This window comes from Panulirus ornatus, chromosome 37, assembly GCF_036320965.1.
Source record: "Panulirus ornatus isolate Po-2019 chromosome 37, ASM3632096v1, whole genome shotgun sequence".
Classification (NCBI taxonomy): Eukaryota; Metazoa; Arthropoda; class Malacostraca; order Decapoda; family Palinuridae; genus Panulirus; species Panulirus ornatus.
The window spans coordinates 8,802,598-8,819,030 of NC_092260.1; the positions used below are offsets into that span (position 1 = coordinate 8,802,598).

General features: G+C 42.3%; 1 protein-coding gene across 1 annotated transcript in view; it reads left to right on the forward strand.

Annotated features, from left to right (window-relative positions):
• The window catches only part of PolA1 (DNA polymerase alpha catalytic subunit), a 436,605-nt gene that overhangs the window by 217,601 nt on the left and 202,571 nt on the right, over positions 1 to 16,433 (forward strand). Inside the window, exon 17 of the mRNA XM_071683772.1 lies at positions 10,162 to 10,380. Coding sequence (XP_071539873.1) covers positions 10,162 to 10,380 — 219 coding nt within the window. The remainder of the gene's footprint in view (positions 1 to 10,161; positions 10,381 to 16,433) is intronic.

A 16,433-nucleotide genomic window follows, 5' to 3' on the forward strand; every position in this document is an offset into this window, starting at 1 on the left:
GCAGAAGAGGGTGTTTTGAAATGGTTTGGTCACATGGAGAGAATGAGTGAGGAAAGATTGACCAAGAGGATATATGTGTCGGAGGTGGAGGGAACGAGGAGAAGAGGGAGACCAAATTGGAGGTGGAAAGATGGAGTGAAAAAGATTTTGTGTGATCGGGGCCTGAACATGCAGGAGGGTGAAAGGAGGGCAAGGAATAGAGTGAATTGGAGCGATGTGGTATACCGGGGTTGACGTGCTGTCAGTGGATTGAATCAAGGCATGTGAAGCGTCTGGGGTAAACCATGGAAAGCTGTGTAGGTTTGAATATTTGCGTGTGTGGACGTATGTATATGCATGTGTATGGGGGGGGTGGGTTGGGCCATTTCTTTCGTCTGTTTCCTTGCGCTACCTCGCAAACGCAGGAGACAGCGACAAAGCAAAAAAAAAAAAAAAGAAAATATACACAAACATATACATATATACACATGTACATAATTCATACTTTCTGCCCTTATTCATTCCCATCGCCACCTCTACACACATGAAATAACAACCCCCTCCCCCCTCTTGTGTGCGAGGTAGCGCGAGAAAAGACAACGAAAGCCCCATTCATTCACACTCAGTCTCTAGCTGTCATGTAATAGAGCACTGAAACCACAGCTCCCTCTCCACATCCAGGCCCCACAGAACTTTTCATGGTTTACCCTAGATGCTTCACATACCCTGGTTTAATCCTCTGACAGCATGTCCTCCCCGGTATACCACATCGTTCCAATTCACTCGATTCCTTGCACGCCTTTCACCCTCCTGCATGTTCAGGCCCCGATCACTGAAAATCTTTTTCACTCCATATTTCCACCTCCAATTTGGTGTCCCTCTTCTCCTCATTCCCTCCACCTCTGACACATATGTCCTCATGGTCAATCTTTTCTCATTCATACTCTCCATGTGACCAAACTATTTCAAAACACCCTCTTCTGCTCTCTCAACCACACACTTTTTATTACCACAAATTTCTCTTACCCTATTATTACTTACTCGATCAAACCACCTTACACCACATATTGTCCTCAAACATCTCATTTCCAGCACATCCACCCTCCTGCGCACAACTCTATCCATAGCCCACGCCTCGCAACCATACAACATTGTTGGAACCACTATTCCTTCAAACATACCCATTTTTGCTTTCGGAGATAATCTTCTCGACTTCCACACATTCTTCAAGGCTCCCAGAATTTTTGCCCCCTCCCTCACCCTATGATTCACTTCCGCTTCCATGGTTCCACCCGCTGCCAAATCCACTCCCAGATATCTAAAACACATCACTTCCTCCAGTTTTTCTCCATTTAATCTTACCTCCCAATTGACTTGACCCTCAACCCTATTGTACCTAATAACCTTGCTCTTATTCACATTTACTCTTAACTTCTTTCACACACTTTACCAAACTCAGTCACCGGCTGCTCCAGTTTCGCACATGAATCAGCTACCAGCGCTGTATCATCAGTGAACAATAACTGACTCACTTCCCAAGCTCTCTCATCCACAGCAGACTGCATACTTGCCCCTCTTTCCAAAACTCTTGCATTCACCTCCCTAACAACCCCATTCATAAACAAATTAAACAACCATGGAGACATCACACACCCCTTCCGCAAACCTACATTCACTGAGAACCAATCACTTTCCTCTCTTCCTGCATGTACACATGCCTTACATCCTCGATAAAAACTTTTCACTCCTTCTAACAACTTGCCTCCCACACCATATATTCTTAATACCTTCCACAGAGCTTCTCTATCAACTCCAGCATATGCGTTTTCCAGATCCATAAATGCCACATACAAATCCATTTGCTTTACCAATTATTTCTCACATACATTCTTCAAAGCAAACACCTGATACATACATCCTCTAACTCTTCTGAAACCACACTGCTCTTCCCCAATCTGATGCTCTGTACATGCCTTCACCCTCTCAATCAATACCCTCCCATATAATTTACCAGGAATACTCAACAAACTTATACCTATGTAATTTGAGCACTCACTTTTATCCCCTTTGCCTTTGTACAATGGCACTATGCAAGCATTCCGCCAATCCTCAGGCACCTGACCATGAATCATACATACATTAACTAAGCTTACCAACCAGTCAACAATACAGTCACCCCCTTTTTTAATAAATTCCACTGCAATGCCATCCAAACCCGCTGCCTTGCCAGCTTTCATCTTCCGCAACGCTTGTACTACCTCTTCTCTGTTTACCAAATCATTTTCCCTAACCCTCTCCCTTGGCAAACCACCTCGACCAAAACACCCTATATCTGCCACTCTATCATCAAACACATTCAACAAACCTTCAAAATACTCACTCCATCTCCTTCTCACATCACCACTACTTGTTATCACCTCCCCATTTGCCCCCTTCACTGAAGTTCCCATTTGTTCTCTTGTCTTGTGCACTTTATTTACCTCCTTCCAAAACATTTTTTATTCTCCCTAAAATTTAATGATACTCTCTCACCCCAACTCTCATTTGCCCTCTTTTTCACCTCTTGCACCTTTCTGTTGACCTCCTGCGTCTTTCATTTATACATCTCCCAGTCATTTGCATTATTTCCCTGCAAAAATCGTCCAAATGCCTCTCTCTTCTCTTTCACTAATAATCTTACTTCTTCATCCCACCACTCACTACCCTTTCTAATCAACCCACCTCCCACGCTTCTCATGCCACAAGCATCTTTTGCGCAAGCCATCACTGCTTCCCTAAATACATCCCATTCGCCGCCACTCCCCTTACCTCCTTTGTTCTCAACTTTTTCCATTCTGTACTCAGTCTCTCCTGGTACTTCCTCACGCAGGTCTCCTTCCCAAGCTCACTTATTCTCACCACTCTCTTCACCACAACATTCTCTCTTCTTTTCTGAAAACCTCTACAAATCTTCACCTTCACCTCCACAAGATAATGATCAGACATCCTTCCAGTTGCACCACTCAGCACATTAACATCCAAAAGTCTCTCTTTCGCGCGCCTATCAATTAACGCGTAATCTAATAATGCTCTCTGGCCATCTCTCCTACTTACATATGTATACTTATGTATATCTCTCTTTTTAAACCAGGTATTCCCAATGACCAGTCCTTTTTCAGCACATAAATCTACAAGCTCTTCACCATTTCCATTTACAACACTGAACACTTCAACTGCCACATTACTCACTTTGCATTCAAATCACCCATCACTATAACCCGGTCTCGTGCATCAAAACCACTAACACACTGATTCAGCTGCTCCTAAAACACTTGCCTCTCATGATCTTTCTTCTCATTCCCAGGTGCATATGCTCCAATAATCACCCATCTCTCTCCATCAACTTTCAGTTTTACCCATATCAATCTAGAGTATACTTTCTTACACTCTATCACATACTCCCACCACTCCTGTTTCAGGAGTAGTGCCACTCCTTCTCTTGCTCTTATATATTTTTCTTTTCTTTCATACTATTCGCCATATCCCGCATTAGCAAGATAGCGTTAAGAACAGAGGACTGGGCCTCTGAGGGAATATCCTCACCTGGCCTCGTTCTCTGTTCCTTCTTTTGGAAAATCAAAAAAAAACGAGAGGGGAGGATTTCCAGCCCCCCGCTCCCTCCCCTTTTAGTCGACTTCTACGACACGCAGGGAATATGTGGGAAGTATTCTTTCTCCCCTATCCCCAGGGATATATATATATATATGTATACATATATATTTTTTTTTTTTTCCGCTGTCTCCCGCGTTTGCGAGGTAGCGCAAGGAAACAGACGAAAGAAATGGCCCAACCCACCCCCATACACATGTATATACATACGTCCACACACGCAAATATACATACCTACACAGCTTTCCGTGGTTTACCCCATACGCTTCACATGCCCTGATTCAATCCACTGACAGCACGTCAACCCCGGTATACCACATCGATCCAATTCACTCTATTCCTTGCCCTCCTTTCACCCTCCTGCATGTTCAGGCCCCGATCACACAAAATCTTTTTCACTCCATCTTTCCACCTCCAATTTGGTCTCCCACTTCTCCTCGTTCCCTCCACCTCCGACACATATATCCTCTTGATCAATCTTTCCTCACTCATTCTCTCCATGTGCCCAAACCATTTCAAAACACCCTCTTCTGCTCTCTCAACCACGCTCTTTTTATTTCCACACATCTCTCTTACCCTTACGTTACTTACTCGATCAAACCACCTCACACCACACATTGTCCTCAAACATCTCATTTCCAGCACATCCATCCTCCTGCGCACAACTCTATCCATAGCCCACGCCTCGCAACCATACAACATTGTTGGAACCACTATTCCTTCAAACATACCCATTTTTGCTTTCCGAGATAATGTTCTCGACTTCCACACATTCTTCAAGGCCCCCAGGATTTTTGCCCCCTCCCCCACCCTATGATCCACTTCCGCTTCCATGGTTCCATCCGCTGCCAGATCCACTCCCAGATATCTAAAACACTTCACTTCCTCCAGTTTTTCTCCATTCAAACTCACCTCCCAATTGACTTGACCCTCAACCCTACTGTACCTAATAACCTTGCTCTTATTCACATTTACTCTTAACTTCCTCCAGTTTTTCTCCATTCAAACTCACCTCCCAATTGACTTGACCCTCAACCCTACTGTACCTAATAACCTTGCTCTTATTCACATTTACTCTTAACTTTCTTCTTTCACACACTTTTCCAAACTCAGTCACCAGCTTCTGCAGTTTCTCACATGAATCAGCCACCAGCGCTGTATCAGCAGCGAACAACAACTGACTCACTTCTCAAGCTCTCTCATCCCCAACAGACTTCATACTTGCCCCTCTTTCCAAAACTCTTGCATTCACCTCCCTAACAACCCCATCCATAAACAAATTAAACAACCATGGAGACATCACACACCCCTGCCGCAAACCTACATTCACTGAGAACCAATCACTTTCCTCTCTTCCTACACGTACACATGCCTTACATCCTCGATAAAAACTTTTCACTGCTTCTAAAAACTTTCCTCCCACACCATATATTCTTAATACCTTCCACAGAGCATCTCTATCAACTCTATCATATGCCTTCTCCAGATTCATAAATGCTACATACAAATCCATTTGCTTTTCTAAGTATTTCTCACATACATTCTTCAAAGCGAACACCTGATCCACGCATCCTCTACCACTTCTCAAACCACACTGCTCTTCCCCAATCTGATGATCTTATTTTTTTTTTTCATTCTATTCGCCATTTCCCGCGATAGCGAGGTAGCATTAAGAACAGAGGACTGGGCCTTGGAAGGAATATCCTCACCTGGCTCCCTTCTCTGTTCCTTCTTTTGAAAAATTAAAAAGAATAAAAAATGAGAGGGGAGGATTTCCAGCCCCCCGCTCCCTTCCCTTTTAGTCGCCTTCTACGACACGCAGGGAATACGTGGGAAGTATTCTTTCTCCCCTGTCCCCAGGTATATATATATATATATATATATATATATATATATATATATATATATATATATATATATATATATTTTTTTTTTTTGCTTTGTCGCTGTCTCCTGCGTTTGCGAGGTAGCGCAAGGAAACAGACGAAAGAAATGGCCCAACCCACCCCCATACACATGTATATACATACATCCACACAGGCAAATATACATACCTACACAGCTTTCCATGGCTCAACCCAGACGCTTCACATGCCCCGATTCAATCCACTGACAGCATGTCAACCCCGGTATACCAAATCGATCCAATTCACTCTATTCCTTGCCCTCCTCTCACCCTCCTGCATTTTCAGGCCCCGATCACACAAAATCTTTTTCACTCCATCTTTCCACCTCCAATTTGGTCTCCCACTTCTCCTCGTTCCCTCCACCTCCGACACATACATCCTCTTGGTCAATCTTTCCTCACTCATTCTCTCCATGTGCCCAAACCATTTCAAAACACCCTCTTCTGCTCTCTCAACCACGCTCTTTTTATTTCCACACATCTCTCTTACCCTTACGTTACTTACTCGAGATCAAACCACCTCACACCACACATTGTCCTCAAACATCTCATTTCCAGCACATCCATCCTCCTGCGCACAACTCTATCCATAGCCCACGCCTCGCAACCATACAACATTGTTGGAACCACTATTCCTTCAAACATACCCATTTTTGCTTTCCGAGATAATGTTCTCAACTTCCACACATTCCTCAAGGCTCCCAGAATTTTCGCCCCCTCCCCCACCCTATGATCCACTTCCGCTTCCATGGTTCCATCCGCTGCCAGACCCACTCCCAGATATCTAAAACACTTTACTTCCTCCAGTTTTTCTCCATTCAAAATTACCTCCCAATTGACTTGACCCTTAACCCTACTGTACCTAATAACCTTGCTCTTATTCACATTCTTAACTTTCTTCTTTCACACACTTTTCCAAACTCATTCACCAGCTTCTGCAGTTTCTCACATGAATCAGCCACCAGCGCTGTATCATCAGCGAACAACAACTGACTCACTTCCCAAGCTCTCTCATCCACAACAGACTGCATACTTGCCCCTCTTTCCAAAACTCTTGCATTCACCTCCCTAACAACCCCATCCATAAACAAATTAAACAACCATGGAGACATCACACACCCCTGCCGCAAACCTACATTCACTGAGAACCAATCACTTTCCTCTCTTCCTACACGTACACATGCCTTACATCCTCGATAAAAACTTTTCACTGCTTCTGACAACTTGCCTCCCACACCATATATTCTTAATACTTTCCACAGAGCATCTCTATCAACTCTATCATATGCCTTCTCCAGATCCATAAATGCTACATACAAATCCATTTGCTTTTCTAAGTATTTCTCACATACATTCTTCAAAGCAAGCACCTGATCCACACATCCTCTACCACTTCTGAAACCACACTGCTCTTCCCCAATCTGATGCTCTGTACATGCCTTCACCCTCTCAATCAATACCCTCCCATATGATTTACCAGGAATACTTAACAAACTTATACCTCTGTAATTTGAGCACTCACTCTTATCCCCTTTGCCTTTGTACAATGGCACTATGCTAGCATTCCGCCAATCCTGAGGCACCTCACCATGAATCATACATACATTAAATAACCTTACCAACCAGTCAAGAATACAGTCACCCCCTTTTTTAATAAATTCCACTGCAATACCATCCAAACCTGCTGCCTTGCCGGCTTTCATCTTCCGTAAAGCTTTTACTGCCTCTTCCCTGTTTACCAAATTATTTTCCCTAACCCTCTCACTTTGCACACCACCTCAACCAAAACACCCTATATCTGCCACTCTATCATCAAACACATTCAACAAACCTTCAAAATACTCACTCCATCTCCTTCTCACATCACCACTACTTGTTTCACCTCCCCATTAGCCCCCTTCACTGAAGTTCCCATTTGCTCCCTTGTCTTACGCACTTTATTTACCTCCTTCCAAAACATCTTTTTATTCTCCCTGAAATTTGATGGTACTCTCTCACCCCAACTCTCATTTGCCCTCTTTTTCACCTCTTGCACCTTTCTCTTGACCTCCTGCCTCTTTCTTTTATACCTCTCCCACTGATTTACATTTTTTCCCTGCAAAAATCGTCCAAATGCTTCTCTCTTCTCTTTCACTAATAATCTTACTTCTTCATACCACCACTCACTACCTTTTCTAATCAACCCACCTCCCACGCTTCTCATGCCACAAGCATCTTTTGCGCAAGCCATCACTGCTTCCCTAAATACATCCCATTCCTCGCCCAATCCCCTTACCTCCTTTGTTCTCTCCTTTTTCCATTCTGTACTCAGTCTCTCCTGGTACTTCCTCACACAAGTCTCCTTCCCAAGCTCACTTAATCTCACCACTCTCTTCACCCCAACATTCTCTCTTCTTTTCTGAAAACCCCCACAAATCTTCACCTTCGCCCCCACAAGATAATGATCAGACATCCCTCCAGTTGCACCTCTCAGCACATTAACATCCAAAAGTCTCTTTTTCGTGCGTCTATCAATTAACACGTAATCCAATAATGCTCTCTCGCCATCTCTCCTACTTACATACGTATACTTATTTATATCTCGCTTTTTAAACCAGGTATTCCCAATCACCAGTCCTTTTTCAGCACATAAATCTACAAGCTCTTCACCATTTCCATTTACAACACTGAACATTCCATGTATACCAATTATTCCCTCAACTGCCACATTACTCACCTTTGCATTCAAATCATCCATCACTATAACCCGGTCTTGTGCATCAAAACCACTAACACGCTCACTCAGCTGCTCCCAAAACACTTGCCTCTCATGATCTTTCTTCTCATGCCCAGGTGCATATGCACCAATAATCACCCATCTCTCTCCATCAACTTTCAGTTTTACCCATATCAATGTAGAATTTACTTTCTTACACTCTGTCACATACTCCCACAACTCCTGATTCAGGAGTAGTGCTACTCCTTCCCTTGCTCTTGTACTCTCACTAACCCCTGTCTTTACTCCCAAGGCATTCCCAAACCACTCTTCCCCTTTACCCTTGAGCTTCGTTTCACTCAGACCCAAAACATCCAGGTTCCTTTCCTCAAACATACTACCTATCTCTCCTTTTTTCTCATCTTGGTTACATCCACACACATTTAGACACCCCAATCTGAGCCTTCGAGGAGGATGAGCACTCCTCGCGTGACTCCTTCTTCTGTTTCCCCTTTTAGAAAGTTAAAATACAAGGAGGGGAGGGTTTTTGGCCCCCCCCTCGCTCCCGTCCCCTTTAGTCGCCTTCTACGACACGTGAGGAATGCCTGGGAAGTATTCTTTCTCCCCTATCCCCAGGTATATATATATATATATATATATATATATATATATATATATATATATATACCCCTGGGGATAGGGGAGAAAGAATACTTCCCACATATTCCCTGCGTGTCGTAGAAGGCGACTAAAAGGGGAGGGAGCGGGGGGCTGGAAATCCTCCGCTCTTTTTTTTTTTTTTTTTTTTTTTTTTTTTTTTCCAAAAGAAGGAACAGAGAAGGGAGCCAGGTGAGGATATTCCCTCAGAGGCCCAGTCCTCTGTTCTTAACGCTACCTTGCTAACGCAGGAAATGGCGAATAGTTTGAAAAATATATATATATATATATATATATTGTCCCTGGGGATAGGGGATTAAGAATGCTTCCCACGTATTCCCTGCGTGTCGTAGAAGGCGACTAAAAGGGGAGGGAGCGGGGGGCTGGAAATCCTCCCCTCTCGTTTTTTTTTTTTTGTAATTTTCCAAAAGAAGGAACAGAGGGGGCCAGGTGAGGATATTCCAAAAAAGGCCCAGTCCTCTGTTCTTAACGCTACCTCGCCAACACGGGAAATGGCAAATAGTTTAAAAGAAAGAAAAAAAAAAAATATATATATATATATATATATATATATATATATGTATATATATATATATATATATATATATATATATATATATATATATATATATATATATCCCTGGGGATAGGGTATTAAGAATACTTCCCACGTATTCCCTGCGTGTCGTAGAAGGCGACTGAAAGGGGAGGGAGCGGGGGGCTGGAAATCCTCCCCTCAAGTTTTTTTATTTTTCCCAAAGAAGGAACAGAGTGGGGCCAGGTGAGGATATTCCAGAGAGGCCCAGTCCTCTGTTCTTAACGCTACCTCGCTAACGCGGGAAATGGCGAATATTTTAAAAGAAAGATAGAAGAAATATTACATGACAGCTAGATACTTGAGTGTGAACGAATGGGGCCTTTGTTGAGTTTTCTTAACGCTACCTCACACACTTGAGGGGGGAGGGGGTTGTTATTCCATGTGTGGCGAGGTGGCGATTGGAATAAATAAAGGCAGACAGTATGAATTATGTACATGTGTATATATGTATGTGTTTGTGTGTGTATATATATGTGTACATTGAGATGTATAGGTATGTATATTTGCGTGTTTGGACGTGTATGTATATACATGTGTTTGTGGGTTGGTTGGGCCATTCTTTCATCTGTTTCCTTGCGCTACCTCGCTAACGCGGGAGACAGCAAGAGACAGAGCAAAATAAATAATTGAAAAATATATATATATTGTATTGTTAATTACATACATGATTTTTGATAGGTTCCCATTAATAACGTTGACGTTGAGGAAGATGAGGAGACCAGTGGAGCACAAGGAAAAGGCCGCCGGAAACCTGCTTATACAGGAGGTCTGGTACTGGAGCCTAAGAAGGGGTTCTATGACAAGTATATCTTGTTGATGGATTTTAATTCTCTCTATCCAAGTATCATCCAGGAATACAACATATGCTTCACAACAGTGAAACGGGAGAACAGAGAGGTAATGTTATTGCTTATTTCGTTTAGTTTATATCTTTTTTCATAATTTTTTATTTTTCTTTTCTTTCAAACTATTCGCCTTTTCCCGCGTTAGCGAGGTAGCGTTAAGAACAGAGGACTGGGCCTTTGAGGGAATATCCTCACCTGGCCCCCTTCTCTGTTCCTTCTTTTGGAAAATTAAAAAAAAACGAGAGGGGAGGATTTCCAGCACCCCGCTCCCTTCCCTTTAAGTCGCCTTCTACAACACGCAGGGAATACTTGGGAAGTATTCTTTCTCCCCTATCCCCAGGGATAATATATAATTTTTTTTTTTATACTTTGTCGCTGTCTCCCGCGTTTGCGAGGTAGCGCAAGGAAACAGACGAAAGAAATGGCCCAACCCCCCCCCCCCATACACATGTACATACACACGTCCACACACTCAAATATACATACCTACACAGCTTTCCATGGTTTACCCCAGACGCTTCACATGCCCTGATTCAATCCACTGACAGCACGTCAACCCCTGTATACCACATCGCTCCAATTCACTCTATTCCTTGCCCTCCTTTCACCCTCCTGCATGTTCAGGCCCCGATCACACAAAATCTTTTTCACTCCATCTTTCCACCTCCAATTTGGTCTCCCTCTTCTCCTCGTTCCCTCCACCTCCGACACATATATCCTCTTGGTCAATCTTTCCTCACTCATTCTCTCCATGTGCCCAAACCATTTCAAAACACCCTCTTCTGCTCTCTCAACCACGCTCTTTTTATTTCCACACATCTCTCTTACCCTTATGTTACTTACTCGATCAAACCACCTCACACCACACATTGTCCTCAAGCATCTCATTTCCAGCACATCCATCCTCCTGCGCACAACTCTATCCATAGCCCACGCCTCGCAACCATACAACATTGTTGGAACCACTATTCCTTCAAACATACCCATTTTTGCTTTCCGAGATAATGTTCTCGACTTCCACACATTCTTCAAGGCTCCCAAAATTTTCGCCCCCTCCCCCACCCTATGATCCACTTCCGCTTCCATGGTTCCATCCGCTGACAGATCCACTCCCAGATATCTAAAACACTTCACTTCCTCCAGTTTTTCTCCATATATATATATATATATATATATATATATATATATATATATATATATATATATATATATATATTATTTTATATTTTTTTATTATACTTTCTCGCTGTCTCCCGCGTTTGCGAGGTAGCGCAAGGAAACAGACGAAAGAAATGGCCCAACCCCCCCCCCCATACACATGTATATACATACGTCCACACACGCAAATATACATACCTACACAGCTTTCCATGGTTTACCCCAGACGCTTCACATGCCTTGATTCAATCCACTGACAGCACGTCAACCCCGGTATACCACATCGCTCCAATTCACTCTATTCCTTGCCCTCCTTTCACCCTCCTGCATGTTCAGGCCCCGATCACACAAAGTCTTTTTCACTCCATCTTTCCACTTCCAATTTGGTCTCCCTCTTCTCCTCGTTCCCTCCACCTCCGACACATATATCCTCTTGGTCAATCTTTCCTCACTCATTCTCTCCATGTGCCCAAACCACTTCAAAACACCCTCTTCTGCTCTCTCAACCACGCTCTTTTTATTTCCACACATCTCTCTTACCCTTACGTTACTTACTCGATCAAACCACCTCACACCACACATTGTCCTCAAACATCTCATTTCCAGCACATCCATCCTCCTGCGCACAACTCTATCCATAGCCCACGCCTCGCAACCATACAACATTGTTGGAACCACTATTCCTTCAAACATACCCATTTTTGCTTTCCGAGATAATGTTCTCGACTTCCACACATTCTTCAAGGCCCCCAGAATTTTTGCCCCCTCCCCCACCCTATGATCCACTCCTTCTTCTGTTTCCCATTTTAGAAAGTTAAAAAAAAATACAAGGAGGGGAGGATTTCTGGCCCCCTGCTCCCGTCCCCTCTAGTCGCCTTCCACGACACGCGAGGAATGCGTGGGAAGTATTCTTTCACCCCTATCCCCAGGGATAATATACATATATATATATATATACACATACACACACATACACATACATACGCACATATACACACACACACATACATATATATACATATGAAAAATGTAAGAAACAATTTAGAAAACTGAAACTTCTAGCTTGAAATGAAATGAAAAAATGAATGTTACATGATGGTTCAACCTCTGGCTATGGAAAAAGGAAATGTATAATTTATTTACACAAACGTCAATAGTAGTTCTCATCAATTTAACCACTGTATCAATAAGCTTCAATGTCTAAGCTACATTTTTTCCAATTTCACTATTTTCTTGTCAAAGCACCATGTATGAAAACTATCACTCCAGTAACACAACTATAAACATTTACTTCCCCTTTAAAAAAGTTCTGGGGAATCATTATTGTGCAGAATTGCAGGGACAAGAGACACAGCAAACTCTCAATTATTCACACAGCATCAGGAGCGAGGCATCTTCAGTTTATATAATTTTTTCAAGAGTAGAGAGAAGATTATGACCTTTTTCATTTAATTGTGTATTGGAGGAAATCGGTATTTTAAACAAGATGTGTTTTTATTATTTTGATTGTGATAACGATACTAGTTTTTTACTTTTTAAACCACTTTTTTTCATATGAATTTTTTAATCTTTTACAGCTGTAGATATTTTGTTAAAGTAATGACCTTTATTAATGATGTTGCAACTAATTCTAAATTTGTCATTCAATTTGTAGAGTAGTGTGTCTTCTCCAAAGCAGCTTTCAGAAGTAATCTTATGAGTTACCAAGCTCAGCTAACTTTGAAATACGAAAACTTCATGCTCATATGTTTCCATTTATGTGGTTTTAAAGAACAAGGACAGTATTACCCATTTTGACTTAGAATTTTGAAATCTTTAGTTTTCTTATATTATCCCCCACTACAAAAGTATGTTCTACTATTGTAAAATTTCAATGTCGACCAAGAAATCATTTGAGCCTTAGTTGTATGAATTTCATATCACTGATTTTTCACTGTAAATACAGGTAAGGGTTCAGAGGCCCCAAATAGTACACCAATAATTGCTTGCAAAGTCTCGTTAACCTCGGAAAGGTAATAAAATCTTAGGAATCATACAAAATTTTGATATGGCGACAGACAGTTGGAAAAATAGATAATCATTTACAGAAATATCATGGAGAAAGTTTTTCTTTGAGTTAGAATTGTCGTGTATTATAAAACCTTGGATTGATTTGAGTTCAAAACATTCAATTTGTAATTGTGAGTGATACAGTAAACTGCATTTTTCATTTTTTTTTTTTTTTTGTACAAAGTTCTCTTCAGTTGGTTCTTACCTAGTGCATTTATTAATAATCACTTACATATCCCTGGGGATAACAACCCCCTCCCCCCTCATGTGCGCGAGGTAGTGCTAGGGAAAGACAACAAAGGCCACTTTCGTTCACACTCATTCTGTAGCTGTCATGTAAAAATGCACTGAAACCACAGTTCCCTTTCCACATCCAGACCCCACAGAACTTTCCATGGCTTACCCCAGACACTTCACATGCCCTGTTTCAATCCATTGACAGCACGTCAACCCCGGTATACCACATCGTTCCAGTTCACTATTCCTTGCATGCCTTTCACCCTCCTGCATGTTCAGGCCCCGATCACTCAAAATCTTTTTCACTCCATCCTTCCATCTCCAATTTGGTCTCCCACTTCTCCTCATTCCCTCCACCTCTGACACATATATCCTCTTGGTCAATCTTTCCTCACTCATTCTCTCCATGTGACCAAACCATTTCCAAACACCCTCTTCTGCTCTCTCAACCACATTCTTTTTATTACCACACATCTCTCTTACCCTTACACTACTTACTCGATCAAACCACCTCGCACCACATATTGTCCTCAAACATCTCATTTCCAGCACATCCACCCTCCTGCGCACAACTCTATCCATAGCCTACGCCTTGCAACCATACAACATTGTTGAAACCACTATTCCTTCAAACATACCCATTTTTGCTTTCCGAGATAATGCTCTCGACTTCCACACATTCTTCAACGCTCCCAGAACTTTTGCCCCCTCCCCCACCCCATGATTCACTTCCGCTTCCATGGTTCCATCCACTGCCAAATCCACTCCCAGATATCTAAATCACTTCACATTCTCCAGTTTTTCTCCATTCAACCCTACTGTACCTAATAACCTTGCTCTTATTCACATTTACTCTCAGCTTTCTTCTTTCACACACTTTACCAAACTCAGTCACCAGCTTCTGTAGTTTCTCACACGAATCATCCTCCAGCACTGTATCATCAGTGAACAACAACTGCCTCACTTCCCAAGCTCTCTCATCCACAACAGACTGCATACTTGCCCCTCTTTCCAAACGTCTTGCATTCACCTCCCTAACAACCCCATCCATAAACAAATTAAACAACCATGGATACATCACACACCCCTGCCGCAAACTTACATTCACTGAGAATAAATCACTTTCCTCTCTTCCTACACATGCCTTACATCCTTGATAAAATCTTTTCACTGCTTCTAACAATTTGCCTCCCACACCATATATTCTTAATACCTTCCACAGAGCATCTCTATCAACTCTATCATATGCCTTCTCCAGATCCATAAATGCTACATACAAATCTATTTGCTTTTCTAAGTATTTCTCACATACATGCTTCAAAGCAAACACCTGATCCACTCATCCTCTACCACTTCTGAAACCCTGCTCTTCCCGAGTCTGATGCTCTGTACATGCCTTCACCCTCTCAATCAATACCCTCCCATATAGTTTCCCAGGAATACTCAACAAACTTATACCTATGTAATTTGAGCACTCACTTTTATCCCTTTTGCCTTTACAATGGCACTATGCAAGCATTCCGCCAATCCTCAAGCACCTCACCATGAGTCGTACATACATCAAATAACCTTACCAATCAGTCAACAATACAGTTACCCCCTTTTTTAATAAATTCCACTGTAGTAACATCCCAACCTGCTGCCTTCCCGGCTTTCATCTTCCGCGAAGCTTTTACTACCTCTTCTCTGTTTACCAAATCATTGTCCCTAACCCTCTCACTTTGCACACCACCTCGACCAAAACACCCTATATCTGCCACTCTATCATCAAACACATTCAACAAACCTTCAAAATACTCACTCCATCTCCTTCTCACATCACCACTACTTGTTATCACCTCCCCATTAGCCCCCTTCACTGAAGTTCCCATTTGTTCCCTTGTCTTATACACTTTATTTACCTCCTTCCAAAACATCTTTTTATTTTCCCTAAAATTTAATGAAACTCTCTCACCCCAACTCTCATTTGCCCTCTTTTTCACCTCTTGCACCTTTCTCATGGCCTCCTGCCTCTTTCTTTTATACATCTCCCACTCATTTGCATATTTCCCTTGCAAAAATCGTCCAAATGTCTCTCTCTTCTCTTTCACTAATAATCTTACTTCTTCATCCCACCACTCACTACCCTTTCTTATCTGCCCACCTCTCACGCTTCTCATGCCACAAGCATCTTTTGCGCAAGCCATCAATGCTTCCCTAAATACATCCCATTCCTCCCCCACTCCCCTTGCATCCTTTGTTCTCACCTTTTGCCATTCTGTACTCAGTCTCTCCTGGTAGTTCCTCACACAAGTCTCCTTCCCAAGCTCACTTAATCTCACCACTCTCTTCACTCCAACATTCTCTCTTCTTTTCTGTAAACCCCTAAAAAACACCTTCACCTCCACAAGATAATGATCAGATATCCCTTCAGTTGCTCCTCTCAGCATATTAACATCCAAAAGTCTCTCTTTCACATGCCTACCAATTAACAAGTAATCCAATAATGCTCTCTGGCAGTCTCTCCTGCTTACATACGTATACTTTTGTACATCTCTTTTTAACCAGGTATTCCCAATCACCAATCCTTTTTCAGCACATAAATCTACAAGCTCTTCACCATTTCCATTTACAACACTGGACACCCCATGTACACCAAGTATTCCCTCATCTGTCACATTA